This window comes from Lolium perenne, chromosome 3 (genome assembly GCF_019359855.2).
Source record: "Lolium perenne isolate Kyuss_39 chromosome 3, Kyuss_2.0, whole genome shotgun sequence".
Classification (NCBI taxonomy): Eukaryota; Viridiplantae; Streptophyta; class Magnoliopsida; order Poales; family Poaceae; genus Lolium; species Lolium perenne.
Window position 1 is genome coordinate 345,121,279 of NC_067246.2, and position 14,615 is coordinate 345,135,893.

Sequence of the window (14,615 nt, forward strand, 5' to 3'; positions counted from 1 at the left end):
TATGTGAAGCGTCACAATGATAGCAACGGCCCCCCCGTTGTTGGCGGCGTCGGCTTTGTCGTCAGGAAGGAGGTCGATTACTTCGACTATCCGATGAAGGAATCCGTCCAGGGCTGGCGCAACAAATGGTTCTACCTTCGGGACCCTGTCGTTCCTGGGCGGCGTTCAAATCTCCCCGTTTTTGACGATGTCTTGGTGGCTCACAAGAAGAAATCTTGGAACAACGCCCTTTCTCCCGAAGAAAAGGCGACAGCCGATGAGCTATTCAAGCAAGTTGTCATTCTGAAGAATTCAGGAGGCATGACGATGCGTGGTACTGAAGTAGTTTCAGTGTTCCTGCAACGTCGAGTGCAGCCGCTGATGTCTCGCCCTCACCAGCTGTGGCTTTTCGCTGGCAAAAACGATAAGTCGAGGGTTAACTCTGCCGACATTTCGGTAGATGAGCTCCAGAACGAAGTTCGTCGCCTAACATGCCTCAGCACCAAGGACACCATCGTTCTGACATCGGCGCGCCCTCCTTATGACTCCAAGCATCCTCCATCCGAGGTAACCTTTTCGTCCTTCGTTTACTGTCATTACTCCTTCTTTTTGTTTGTGCCTTACACGTTTTGCTATCTTTCTGCAGGTTCCCGCTATCGCCCAATGTTATCCTCCCTCACCCGAGAGCGGAGCGGTGTTAGAGGATGACGATGATGATTCTGAAGGAACCGAGGATACCCAGCACGCCCTTGAGGACAGCGATGTCCAAGAGGAGGAAACCGCTGAAGATGACGCCTTTCTCAGGAGCAGACGTCGCAAGCAGGTGCATGATGATCTTATCACTTCGGCTGAATCAAGTCCTAAAGGAGGAGATAATGATGCCGACGAAGCTGCTTCGCCTCCTCCTGCTAAGAAGGGTTCAACCAGTTTCTTCGTGGACGAAGATGACCTGGACTTGTGAGCATTTATATTCTTGTTACTTTCATTTCTTGTCACCTTGTATGCTAACTGCACGCTGTACTCAAACAGCTCTGCCGATGATGATGACGATGTTCCTCTCGCAAAGAGGGCTAAACTAGCTTCTGAGAGAGCAGCATCGGCTAAAGAATCAAACCCTTCTCCTGTCAAGTCGACACCTCCATCCCGAACGGGTGTAGAGAAGGTCCCAGTGTCGAGAGTTATTCCTTCCGATGATGCTCCCACGCCGCCGGCTGGCCGCGATCACGTAAGTACTTTAATCTGTCAAGCTTTGCTGAATTTCCATCACCTTACTCTTCTTGACTTTTTCCTGGCTGCAGCCAATTTACGCTACAGTCGATGCTGTGGTGGATTTTGCTGAACAATTTACTCGTCTCGAAGCTGAAAATTCTCAACTTCGGAAGGCCGTCAAATCTTCGGCTGATCAGGTGGTCGAAGCCAACAGACTTGCTGCCGATGCCAAAAGTGAGAATACTTCGTTGAAGGAAGAAGTAAGTCGGCTAAAGCGTCAAATGAAGGATGACCAAGATGCCAGGCGTGCAGCGGCGGCTGCGATTGATGAGAAGGAGGGTGTCCTCCGCGAATCCATCAAGGGTTTACTGGGTAAAATCCTTGTAGTGCTCCGCCTCTTTCTTGATGCTTTCTCCATTGATTACTAATATTCTTTTTTTTAGAGGCCGCCAACTTAACTGTCAGTCGTCGTCATCAGCTTCGGGAGGATTCTACGGCCGACGCCTTGTCACTTGCTGCTGAGTCAAATGTCCAGATCCTCAGATTGCTGCAGAAGTCCAAGGGAGCGCTGTCGAAGTTATACTCGATGATCTTCCCTAAGGCAAAGCTGGACAAGACTCTCGACGAGATGGCTGAAGCCTTCCTTATCGATCCCTCCGAACCTGTAGAGGTACTGAAACGTCGCAACCGCTTGTTTGGTGCGGTTCTTACTTTCCAGTTGCTTATGGGCCACGGGATGGGATCGGAATTGGAAGAGTTTTCTAAGGCGCTGCCTGTTGATGATGAAAATCATCTAGTCAACCTTGAGCCTTTCAAGAGATCGGCAATAACTTGTGCCAACCGGCTTCTGAAGTTGGTGGATGAAGCACAAGCCGAACCTGCTCCTGAGTCAGCCCCTGGTTCAACGTCGGCTAACTCTTGAACTGTTATTTGATTTGTTGTAAATATTCTCGTAACACTTTTAAATTCGGCTCTGTTGCCAAACATCCTTTTGCCTGTATGATGTGCACTCAATGCTCCCGATGGGAGTTTTTTCTTTTTTATATTAATGCTTGGTCTGAAGTGAGGACGTGCTGCAGATTCCTTCATCTTCTTCCCGTGCTGAGCTCTTTCCAAATTCCTCGGGTAACGATGAATCAGGCCTTGTTCGTCAGTTACGTGATCAGGTGTCTAGTCTAAATAAAGACATTACTTCCCTTCGTGCGATGGCTGCCTTAGTGAAGAAGAAGGGAGAAATAGCGACTGCCGTTGAACAATACGCTCTTGATGGTCTTCATGTTGCTACCGAAAGTTTGAACTGTGAGTATTAGCCTGCCTTCTGATTCCAGGTATAGCTTGAATGTTCTAACATTCGTTCCTTTTCCAGTCGTGGCTTCGGATGCAGCTGAAGAGGACAGGAAGATTCATGAAGAGGTTGAGGCGATGACCGACGTTGCGCATCCAACACATGGTTTATGGCAGCATCGTCCGAAGGCCGTCATTATGGCGAAGTTCAAGTACCGGGTGATGAAGGCACATTACTATTTTGACAAATACTATGCCCTTCTCATGATGGTTTGGCACACCTTGTTTCCTCTGGATCAAGCACCCGAAACTTTGTCTGGCTTGTTCACCCGATTCAAGTCTCCAGAAAGGATTCGGCTGCTAGTGCGGAAAGAACTTCTAGCTGGTATTGAGCTTGCTTTTGCTTCCATATTGGCATGCCATCCATCTTTAGATTTAAGAGCTGTGGCTAACACTGAAAGGGATTTAGGCCAGTACTATGATGTTGCTAGAGGTCCTGCTCACACCATTGTTTCTCGGATGGAATCATGTCTCGAGAAGGAACTGAAGGCCCGGACTGGGGATCCCGATTATGAATGTAATAGCCTTGTTTTTCACATAAGACTTGTTTGCTGCGTACGCTGCACGCTTTGATTTGATTGATATTTTATTGTCGAGTGCGGCTGAGTGATCAGTTCAGCCTGCTTACTCGACGACTTCGTTGTATTTTATGCAATGTGATTGCGAAGTCGATATGTAATTTATGTGAAAGTTAAACCGTCCACACGGTGCACCTGTTTGAGCCTTATCTTAATGTAACCATCGACTGCAGCACTCGCGTATTTTTCGAGGCTTGGATTGGTTGTTTTTGTGTGTCATTAATCTTAGCTCTCGTAGAGAGTATTTAATTAATGTCATCGTGTGAACACGTTTTTTCTGGGCCAGTGCTCCCGATGGGAGTTAGAGCCGATGGAAAACGGTTCCGAACGTTACGTTCGAGTGTCAAAGCCTGAAGCAAGAAAAAAGGGTAACAGAAATCTGATTAGATCTTTATTCATAATGCAAAGTAACCTTGTAGGCCGTTGAAAAATAATCGTATTCTATGTATAAAACCGTCGCAAGTGCGCGATGTTCCACGGATTCTCGATATCTTTTCCTGAGGCTGGATTTTTGAGCCGATAAGCTCCTCCTGGTATCACTTCGGTGATGATGTACGGTCCTTCCCATGGGGATTCCAGCTTCAAGGGTCTTTTTTGCTTCAGCCGAAGTACCATATCTCCAACACTGAAATTTCGACTGCGTATTCGTCGACTGTGATAATTTCTCAGTGCTTGTTGGTAGACCGTTGTTCTTGCCAAGGCAATATCTCGTGCTTCATCAAGGAGATCGACAGCATCCTGTAGCGCGATATTGGAGGAGGACTCTGCGTACGCTGTTACTCGAGGCGCTTCAAATCGGACGTCGGCTGGCAGGACTGCTTCGGCTCCGTACACCAAGAAGAATGGAGTGTATTGAGTCGACCTGTTGGGGGTGGTTCGCAAACTACATAGCACAGATGGTAGTTCCTCAACCTGTGCTCCTGCGCCTTTAAGGCGTTTCTTTAAACCATCCCCTATTAAACCATTGATCCTTTCCACCTGACCGTTGGTCTGGGGGTGAGAGACTGATGCGAATTTCAATTTGATTCCTCCATCATCGCAAAATTTTCTGAATTCCTCAGAATCAAAGTTGGTGCCATTGTCTCGTGACGATCTTTGTGGGGCATACCGAATCGACGGTTATTCCTTTAAAGAATTGGACCGCCGTTTCAGCCTTTTGATTTCGTGATCGGCATCGCCTCAATCCACTTAGTGAATTTATCGACTGCAACCAGTAAGTACGTGTGTCCTCCGGGTGATGATCTGGGCAACGACCCAACTTGATCGAGTCCCCATTGAGCGAACGGCCATGCCAAGGGTATTGTCATTAAATCTGTTGCAGGAGCGTGTGGTTTCGACGAGAAACGTTGGCACGCATCGCACTTCATGACTAGATCCCTAGCATCCAAAGCTGCTGTTGGCCAATAAAATCCTGCCCTGAAGGCTTTTGCCACAAGAGCTCTGCTCCCTGCATGATGCCCACAGGTTCCTTCATGTATCTCACGTAACAGTGCTTTTCCATCGTCAATGGCGATGCACCTTTGGAAGATCCCTGAGATGCTGCGCTTGTAAAGCTCACCATTTATTACTGTGAAGGCCTTTGATCGTCTGACGATTCGCTTAGCTTCCACAGAGTCTTCTGGCAACTCTTGTTTCGACAGGTACTGCATATGCCAACTTCTGGTGATGAGGATACCTCTGTCTTGCGGGGGTAAGTACTTCACTGAGGTAGTAAACGGGCCTCTGCACACCATGAACCCTCCCTGCTTCTTCTCGTTCGACAACCAAAACGCTACTGAAGACTTGAGCTGTAGCGGCTACGTATATCAGTAATGTCTCCTTTTCGCGCGGAGTTACGAGCACCGGGGAGGTCGATAGGATTTTCTTCAAGTTGTCGAAGGAGTCTTGTGCTTCTTTTGTCCACTCGAACTTTTCTGACTTTTTCATCAGGTTGTATAAGGGCAAAGCTTTCTCCCCTAGCTTCGCGATGAACCTGCTAAGCGCTGCTAATCGGCTCGCTAACCGCCGCACTTGGTGCAGATTCTTTGGCGGCTCCATGTCGAGAATAGCTTTGATCTTCAAGGGATTAGCCTCGATTCCTCTGGCTGATATGAAGTACCCGAGTACTTGTCCTCCTGGCACTCCGAAGAAACATTTCTTGGGGTTTAGCTTGATTTTGTACTTGTCCAGATTGTCAAAGGTCTCTCGCAAGTCGTCGATGAGTGTGGCTGCGTGCTTTGTTTTCACCACGATATCGTCGATGTAGACTTCAATGTTCCTCCCGATCTGTTCCGCGAGGCAGGCTTGCATGCAGCGTTGGTAAGTAGCTCCCGCATTTTTCAACCCGAAGGTCATGACGTTGTAACAGAAAATGCCGTGTGGAGTGATAAACGCGGTTAATTCCTGATCCTCCTTCTTCAATTTGATCTGGTTGTATCTGGAGTATGCATCAAGAAAAGAGAGATGGTCGCACCCGGCCGTAGAATCGACTATTTGATCTATTCTGGGCAATGGGAAGTGATCTTTCGGGCAGTGTTTGTTAAGGCTAGTGTAATCAATGCACATGCAGAGGGCGGTGGTGTCCTTCTTCGGCACCATGACTGGATTAGCCACCCACTCAGATTCCTTAAGCTCTCGGATAAATCCCGCCTTGCGGAGTCGATTAACTTCTTCACCGATTGCCCTTCTTTTTGGTTCGGAGAATCGCCGCATCGACTGTTGTACTGGTTTGGCCGTCGGGTCAACATTTAGGGCGTGCTCAGCGAGTTCCCTGGGGATACCTGACATGTCGGATGGCTCCCATGCAAATATCTCCCAGCGCTCACGGAGGAACTCGATGAGCGTGCTTTCCTATGCGACAGCTAGGTCAGCCGAGGTGTTGACCGTTTTCTTCGGGTCAGTAGGGTGCACCTGCAGCTTCTTGGTTTCCTTTGTAGTGTCGAACTCATCGGATCTTGCGTTTCGATTGTCGGCTGGTGGCTGTGTGTGATCTGTAGTGGCGTCGATCGCGTTGAGTTCTTCTTTAGCTCCAAACTTCGAGGCGATCTTCTGAAATTCCCTGTCGCAGTTATCTGACCGAGCGAAACTACCATGAACGGTTATTGGGGTCCCGCTGTTGCCTGGCATCTTTAGTTTCAGGTACGCATAATGAGGCACGGCCATGAATTTGGGAAACGCAGGTCTGCCGAGGATGGCGTGGTACTGAGATTCCCAGTCGACTACCTCGAATTCGACCCTCTCTTTCCTGAAGTTACTGGGCGTGCCGAAGACTACGTCCAACGATGTTTTGCCCAGCGAGTAAGCGGGTCGAGTCGGTATGATGCCATGGAACCCTGTGTCGGATTCTTTTAGCATGTCGACTGTCAAACCCATCGCCCTCATCGTGCTGGCGAATAACAAGTTCAGGCCGCTTCCTCCATCCATAAATACTTTGCCCATATTGTATCCCCCAATCTGCGCTTCCAGGACAAGGGCTGCGTGATCGGGCCTTGGGACGGCCTTCGGGTGGTCCGCCCTGCTGAAGGTGATGCTCTGCTCCGACCAATCGATAAAATCTGGCGTATCCATCATGGCCACTTCTGCGTATTTTACTTCTCGGGAGAACTTTTTGATTTCTCTTTTTGAAAAGCTGGTTTTGTGGATCATGTTGATTTGTCCACGCAGTGCTGGAAATGCTTCGACTGGTACATATTCATCTTTTTCCATTGGCTCGTATGGTTCTGGTACATATGGCTCTGGCTGATGACCATAGGACTTTGCTTTCTCTTCCATTATGCGGACTCTTGATGCAGCTTCGGTTCTAAGGTCGTCGCAGAACTGTCGAATCTCTAGGAAGTGTCGGCAGTTCCTTAATAGATGGCTGGACTTCTCCCGGCCATCCTTAGGATCGAAGTAAGAGTGAAGATAGCATGGTTCCTCAAGTTGCTCTGTAGCTGAGAGGTGTGGAGAACGGGTGCGTCCTCTGATTGACGACATGTCATAGCATCGGGAGTGGACTACTGTTCTGCCCTCCTCTTCACGATGTGAGCTCCTCCGTCTCTTCCTTTGTCCAGCTGCGGTGCCGGGACTTTCACGGATTCTTTCTCGCATGCCTCTGGGCGAGGTCTCTAAGGTTGCTGCCGAAGGGATACCCTCCTGAGGCACGACCTTTGAGTGGGACGCACCGGCGCCGGGGAGGCGAAGAAAACCTCCGGAGTCGACGACGAAGTGGACGCCACCGAAAATAGCTTCCGCGTTGCGAGACGATGCCATAGGGTTCGGGTGAAGCTCTTCGCGGTACGGTACGAATTCAAAGGATCCGCAGCGGACCGGATCTCTTGGCTTCGCTGGCGTCGGCGACTCAAGTAAGAACGCCGCAGACGTAACTGGTGCTGCCGATGACCTGCCTTGTGCCGACAGGCTTCCCACAGACGGCGCCAATTGTCGAGGGTACTCCCGTCAATGCCCTCCGATAGGGGCTTAGGGTTGACGGAATCCTGTAGGCTGACACGAGACATCGGTTCACAGACAAGCGGGGAGAGCAATTTACCCAGGTTCGGGGCCCTCGATGAGGTAAAACCCTTACGTCCTGCCTATCTGTTCTTTGATTATGAGAATAATGGATTACAATGGGGTGCCGAATAGTTCGGCTGAGATCTAGGTGAGATTGCTGTTGCTAGGGTTACCTAGCTCTAAGCTTTTCCTGGCTAAGATTGCTAAGATTGTTCGTGTCCTTCGGCAGCCCCTCTCCCGGCCTTTATATAGGAGGCCAGGTCTCAAGAGGTCTAACCGAATACGACTAGTTTTACAGTAGTTTAGATCCAATCTTTCCTTGTTCGTTCACTTCCTTGTCTTGCCCGTCAAGGGATCTTCTGGTGCGCCGACCTAGTGGACAATCTAGCCTTCGGGTGTCTTCATGGGCCTCCAGTTGGTCAATACAGGATAGGGCAACGTCGGTTACTCGAAGGGTAATGCCCACGTCACCGCTACTTTCTTCCCGCCTCTTTTTTCCCGCCACTTTCTTCCCGCCTCCTGTCTTCCCGCTCCCATTTTTCCCGCCATTTGTCACTACATATATGTAGCCCGGCTTGGCCAGCATTATCACATCTCTACAATCTCTCATCACTCTCTCATGGCTTCCACCGCACCCACTCTAACCTACCAGCAGGTGGAGGAGCTTTGCGCCTCGAACTACCCTTGCCCACCGGGCTACCGCGTCCCCACCGGCTGGAGCCTAAGCGCCGGCGGCGTGCCGGTCCCTCCCGTCCCTCAGGGTACTACGCGCCGGGCGGCCATCACGAACCACTACTACCTCGACCTCACACCGGAGCAGCGGATGAATCCCCGCTGGCATCCCGATAACCAGCATACTTGGGACGCCTTCTTCATCAATCGGCGTGAGAGGGCGCTCGCCAGGTATGAGGAGGACGGTCTGCCTCCTGGGAACTTCCACGAGGCCGGCCGTCGGCTATGGTGGTACGGCCGGACTCTGCAGAGCGTCATGGACTACATCACGGCCGGCGATATCCCCCGCCTGCGCTACCCTCAGTTCGAGCCACGAGCGCCGCCCGACGACAGTGATGACAGCAGCGATGACGACGGCGGCAACTTAGAAGGCGACGACTACCAGTACAACGACGGCGGCTATGAAGACTACGAGTATGCATATTATACGCCTAGGCAGGAGTATGACTGAATCACTCCAAATTTCATGTATCATCAGTGCTATCTCGAGTCAATTGAATCATTCGAAAATGGACACCAAACACATCACGGGTAATATAATTCACATGATCCATTCAACAAAGTTTGGTACAATAAATTATTACACATCATTTCTTCCCTTGTGTCCCTGCTTGCTTACGATTCTGCCGTATCCATGGAGCATCCTCATCATTTAACTTAATGCTTGGGTCGGTGTTCACTTTGAAGGGCGGAATTTTAGCAAACATATTATAATCTTCTCACATGTCTGTCTTGTCCTCCACTCCCACGATGTTTCTTTTCCCTGAAAGAACAATGTGGCGCTTTGGATCATCGCATGATGTACTGATCGTTTTCTTATCTTTCCGTTTCCTCGGTTTGCTACTCATGTCCTTCACATAGAAAACCTGAGCGACATCTTTCGCTAGGACGAATGGTTCGTCAAGGTAACCAAGATTGTTGAAATCCACCATTGTCATTCCGTATTGCTGGTCCACCTTTACCCCACCTCCTGTTAGCTTGAACCATTTGCACCGGAACAAAGGGACCCTAAAGGAGGGTCCATAGTCAAGTTCCCATATCTCCTCTATGTAACCATAATATGTGACCTTTTGCCCATTCTCGGTTGCTGCATCAAAGCGGACACCACTGTTTTGGTTGGTGCTCTTTTTATCTTGGGCGATCGTGTAAAATGTATTCCCATTTATCTCGTACCCTTGGAAAGTCGTTATAGTCGAAGATGGTGTCTTGGCCAACATGTACAGCTGATCTACAACATGATCGTCATTCATTAAATGTTTTCTCAACCAACTGCCGAAAGTCTCCATGTGGGCCTTCCTAATCCAGGATTCAGGCTTCCCAGGGTTGTCCGAGCGTAAAATATTCTTGTGTTTCTCAAAGTACGGAGCCACCAAGCTGGAATTGGTCGAAGCGTGTGGTGTGCTTGATCAGAGAATGGCCGTCCATACATATCGTTGATTTCCTTCCGATCGTGCCTTTTCCACTTAGTCTCCCCTCGTGCCGCGATCGAGGAAGACCAATCGGCTTAAGGTCAGGAACAAAGTCAACACAAAACTCAATTACCTCCTCATTTCCATAGCCCTTGGCGATGCTTCCTTCTGGCCTAGCACGGTTACGAACATATTTCTTTAATATTCCCATGAACCTCTCGAAGGGGAACATATTGTGTAGAAATACAGGACTGAGAATGGAAATCTCATCGACTAGGTGAACCAGGAGGTGCGTCATAATATTGAAGAAGGATGGCGGGAACACCAACTCGAAACTGACAAGACATTGGATCACATCGTTCTGTAACCGTGGTAGAACTTCTGGATTGATTACCTTCTGAGAGATTGCATTGAGGAATGCACATAGCTTCACAATGGCTACTCGAACATTTTCCGGCAGGAGCCCCCTCAAAGCAATCGGAAGCAATTGCGTCATAATCACGTGGCAGTCGTGAGACTTCAGGTTTTGGAACTTTTTCTCCGCCATGTTTATTATTCCCTTTATATTGGACGAGAATCCAGACGTGACCTTCATACTGCTCAGGCATTCAAAAAAGATGACCTTCTCTTCTTTGGTCAGAGCGTAGCTGGCACAACCTTGAAACCGTTCCGGATGCCGGTCATCAGGGTCTTTCAAACGTTGCTGGTCCTGCCGTGCTTCCTTTGTATCATTTGTCTTCCCATACACGCCCAAGAAGCTTAGGAGGTTCACGCAAATATTCTTCGTAACGTGCATCACGTCGATTGCAGAGCGGACTTCTAGGACTTTCCAATATTCTAGCTCCCAGAATATAGATTTCTTCTTCCACATGGCTGCGTGCCCGTCAGCTCCCTTCGGAACTGATTGTCCGCCAGGACCCTTTCCAAAGATGACTTTCAAATCCTTGACCATATCAAATACCTCAGCACCAGTGTGTTCCGCAGGCTTCGGCCGGTGATCTGCCTTGTCGTTGTAATGCTTGCCTTTCTTTCTTACCAGATGAATTTTCGGAAGAAATCGACGATGCCCAAGGTACACGTTCTTCTTACAATTTGGCAAATGTACACTTTCAGTCTCATGTAAGAAGTGCGTGCATGCATTGTATCCCTTATTTGACAGTCCCGAAAGGTTACTAAGAGCAGGCCAATCGTTGATGGTTACGAAAAGCAACGCTCGTAGGTCAAATTCCTCTTCTTTGTGCTCATCCCACACACGGACACCAGGTCTGCCCCACAGCTGTAAAAGTTCATCAACTAATGGCCTTAGGTACACATCGATGTCGTTGTCGGGTTGCTTCGGACCTTGGATGAGCACTGGCATCATAATGAACTTCCGCTTCATGCACAACCAAGGAGGAAGGTTGTAGATGCATAGAGTCACGGGCCAGGTGCTATGGCTGGAGCTCTGCTCGCCAAAAGGATTCATGCCATCTGTACTTAGACAAAATCTTATGTTCCTTGCGTCAGCTGCAAAATCTTTGAACTCTCTGTCGATCTTTCTCCATTGCGTTCCATCTGCGGGGTATCTCAACTCCCCGTCTGACTTACGGTCCTCTTTGTGCCATCGCAACAACTTGGCATGCTCTTTGTTCCTGAACAGACGTTTCAACCGTGGTATTATAGGAGCATACCACATCACCTTGGCGGGAACCCTCTTCCTGGATTTCTGGCCCTCAACATCGTCACCAGGGTCATCGCCTCTGATCTTATAACGCAATGCAGTGCATACCGGGCATTCATTCAAATTCTCGTATTCACCGCGGTAGAGGATGCAGTCGTTGATGCATGCATGTATCTTCAGAACCTCTAAACCTAGAGGGCAGACAACCTTCTTTGCTTCGTACGTACTGGCGGGCAACTCGTTATTCTTTGGAAACATATTCTTCAACATTTTCAACAAGTTTTCAAATGCCGAGTCAGCTACACCTGCCCGTGCCTTCCATTTCAGCAAATCCAGTGTGCAGCCCAGCTTTTTCAGACCATCATCGCATCCGAGTACGGCGCCTTTACGTGATCCTCTAACATGCGATCCAAATTCTCCCTCTCCTTTTCAGTTTCGCAGCGTCTCCGTGCATCAGCAATGGTCCGACCAAGATCATCAACGGGATCATCACGTGCCTCTTCTTCACCTTCCCCTTCACCTTCAGCATCCTCCATGAAAGTATCACCGAAATGAGCAAGATAGCTTTCATCGATGAAATCATCCCCTTCTTCATCTTCTTCCATTATAACCCCTCTTTCTCCATGCTTGGTCCAACAATTATAGCTTGGCATGAAACCGTGCCGAAGCAGGTGCATGTGAACATCTCTTGAGGAAGAGTAACCCTTCTGATTCTTACAGTTAACACATGGACAGATAACAAAACCCCCCTGCTTGTTCGCATTAGCCACTACGAGGAAATCTTTCAAACCCGTAGTGAACTCGCCGGAGAGTCGGTTACCGTACATCCATTACCGATTCATCTGCATTATTATAATATAAAATATATAATTAACCATCATGCATTTGTTAAACTAACTAGCTACAAACAATATAAATTAAACAATGAACTACACACATGCATATTTTATCAATGACACATGAAAGGTTTAAGTTGCTAACCGCAATCGAGAAGGAAAAAATAAATAAGGAAGCTCAAGTGTGGCTCCAACACTTCATATCATGTTTGTTTCATGCTCTTGGGGCATTTTACCAAACACCTTGTGTGCATAAGAGGAACCAAAAGCAAACCTACACCCCCTTGTGAAGCTTGTGAAGAGAAGTGGCACGAAATGGCTAAGTGCTGTGAGCTGAGGCCCTTTTATAGGGATGGGCCTTTAGTCCCGGTTGGCCTGGCCAACCGCGACTAAAGGCCTTCGGGCACCTTTAGTCGCGGTTGGCCAGGCCAACCGTGACTAAAGCCCCCCACGTGCACCAGCTGGCCACCGAGCGCCCTGGGCCCAGGCCTTTGGTCGCGGTTCGCCTCCCGAACCGCGACTAAAGGTCCCATTAGTCGCGGTTCCTATAGCTTCGCGACTTATGGGGCTGGACGGAAGCCTGTTTTTCTACCAGTGATGTATCTAAAATAAAATACGATCTGTATCTAGACGAATCGCGAAACTTATTTTAGAACAGAGGTAGTAACACTCTAGAGATAGATAGATAGATATAACAGGTGTAACCCTCGCATTTTCCAAAACAAGCACGCTCCCCTTTCTGTCCTACTTGAGATGACTAGTAAAAGTGCACGTGCCAAGCACATGTAATACAAGGCATATATTAGCAAATCATGGAACAGGTTAGAAAATATTCAAGGTCCTCGTTAACTAAAAAACATGGTTTTTCACTGAAAATATTCAATGAATCCTCAACACCGAACCTTAACCAGTACTCATTTCGCCAGATTCTCACGTAGCAAGACAGTAATAAACCAAATGGATTGTACTACAATCTATTCCATATGAAATTCAGGTAGCAATATTAGATCGGTTCAGAACTTGCAATTCAGGTACCATCAAATTTGATGTAGAACTGCAGCCTCGAGGAGCAGTTAGACTTTGGCAGGTGGTGGCGGTGTCCTTGCGAAGGGCAAGGCGTCGTAGACGGCCGGGCGGAGAGGGTCCGCGCCGGTGGCGGAGGCGACGGCCCGCCCCGGTGGCGGCAGGGACGGCCGGGCGGCGAGGGTCCGCGTTGGTAGGCGGCGACGGTTGGCGCTGGTAGCGGAGGTGACGGGTCCAGCTGGAGGCGGCGGTTCGCACTAGTAGCGGAGGCGATGGGTCGCGTTGGAGACGGCGGTGGCAGTGTGCGCGACGGCGTGCACGGCGTGCACAGCGTCAGGCGGAGCGGCGGTTTGGCGGCGGCGTGCGCGGAGGTGGCTGTGGTGTTGCGTTTTGTTCAGCTGTTGACTTATACTGTGGAGTATTGTATAAGCTAGCGGTTTGATTTAGATCGTGGGCTGTGAGCGTCTAACACTTGTTTTAGGGCTAATCTGAGCCGGTAGATTAGATGGTTAGACGGTCCAGATGTTTTGGATCTGCCTCTCTGTCTCTTTTAATAGTAGTAGGGATTAGAAGCGAAGATCATCTTTGAATGACCACTGAAGCTTAGGATTTGAATGAAAAAATACTAAAAGAGTAAATCCGGTTGTCATTTCCTTTTGAGTTAATTTAAACTAGTTCTTAATTTGAGGCAAAGTTCTTCCCTCGATTTAAAATAAAATGTCTGTACCAAATAGTTAAACGAATGAACTTAATTATAAATATTAATCATCAAATTGATTATTGCATCAGAAAGATTTCAACAAATGGCTCTTTATTACTCAAAAGATAAAAGGAGGTTATAAATTAAAATATGCAGAAAATATTTTCACATAAGATAGGCACACGCAAAATGGCATTGACGAGGAACTACATGTCTGGAGGCAGCAGCCACACACAACAATTACTACCATACTCGTCATAGTAGAAACATCCCCGTGACAAGATCTTCTCCAAGAAATGCACGCCTTGGCTCTCCCCCGTGTATACCGTGCAACAACCTAGATCCAACCTTGCCATGCCCTTCACTTCACCCTTGTAGCGTTCTTCCGTGTAGTAGATATGGTTCTTCTCCACCATGCCACGCATGCCTACCGTCGATACATGGGACACCCTGCAGCCCGCGGGCCCTAGGAACAAGGCATGGTCGCCTAGGTCCGTCACCTCAGCCCACATGTATCTATATGAAGACGTTATGTCATTTTCGATGAGCTCAAACACCCTAAAAAATTGAGATTCACAACAATGGTAATATCCTGGCCATGCCAACACCGCGATCGCCGGCTTCCCATGTAGCTCGAAGATGTATTGAGAGCTAGATTGCACCCCCACCGTGTGC

At 48.7% G+C, this 14,615-nt stretch overlaps 1 protein-coding gene across 1 annotated transcript; it reads left to right on the forward strand.

Annotated features, from left to right (window-relative positions):
* The first annotated feature begins 360 nt into the window (after positions 1 to 360).
* LOC139838323 (uncharacterized) lies at positions 361 to 6,920 on the forward strand. The gene is made up of 8 exons (XM_071827731.1): positions 361 to 546; positions 1,278 to 1,560; positions 1,632 to 1,858; positions 2,268 to 2,487; positions 2,573 to 2,742; positions 6,555 to 6,671; positions 6,753 to 6,772; positions 6,881 to 6,920. The coding sequence occupies exons 1-8, from the start codon at positions 361 to 363 to the stop codon at positions 6,918 to 6,920; spliced, it is 1,263 nt and encodes a 420-aa protein (XP_071683832.1).
* The last annotated feature ends 7,695 nt before the right edge of the window (positions 6,921 to 14,615 follow it).

What these genes read in the sequence shown, in the direction of transcription:
- LOC139838323 (XM_071827731.1), top strand. Translation starts at nt 361, where the DNA reads ATGTCTCGCCCTCACCAGCTGTGGCTTTTCGCTGGCAAAAACGATAAG. An exon ending in ATCCATCAAGGGTTTACTGG is followed by an intron (nt 1,561 to 1,631) that starts GTAAAATCCTTG and finishes TCTTTTTTTTAG; the next exon opens with AGGCCGCCAACTTAACTGTC. An exon ending in ACTATGCCCTTCTCATGATG is followed by an intron (nt 2,743 to 6,554) that starts GTTTGGCACACC and finishes CTGCGCTTCCAG; the next exon opens with GACAAGGGCTGCGTGATCGG.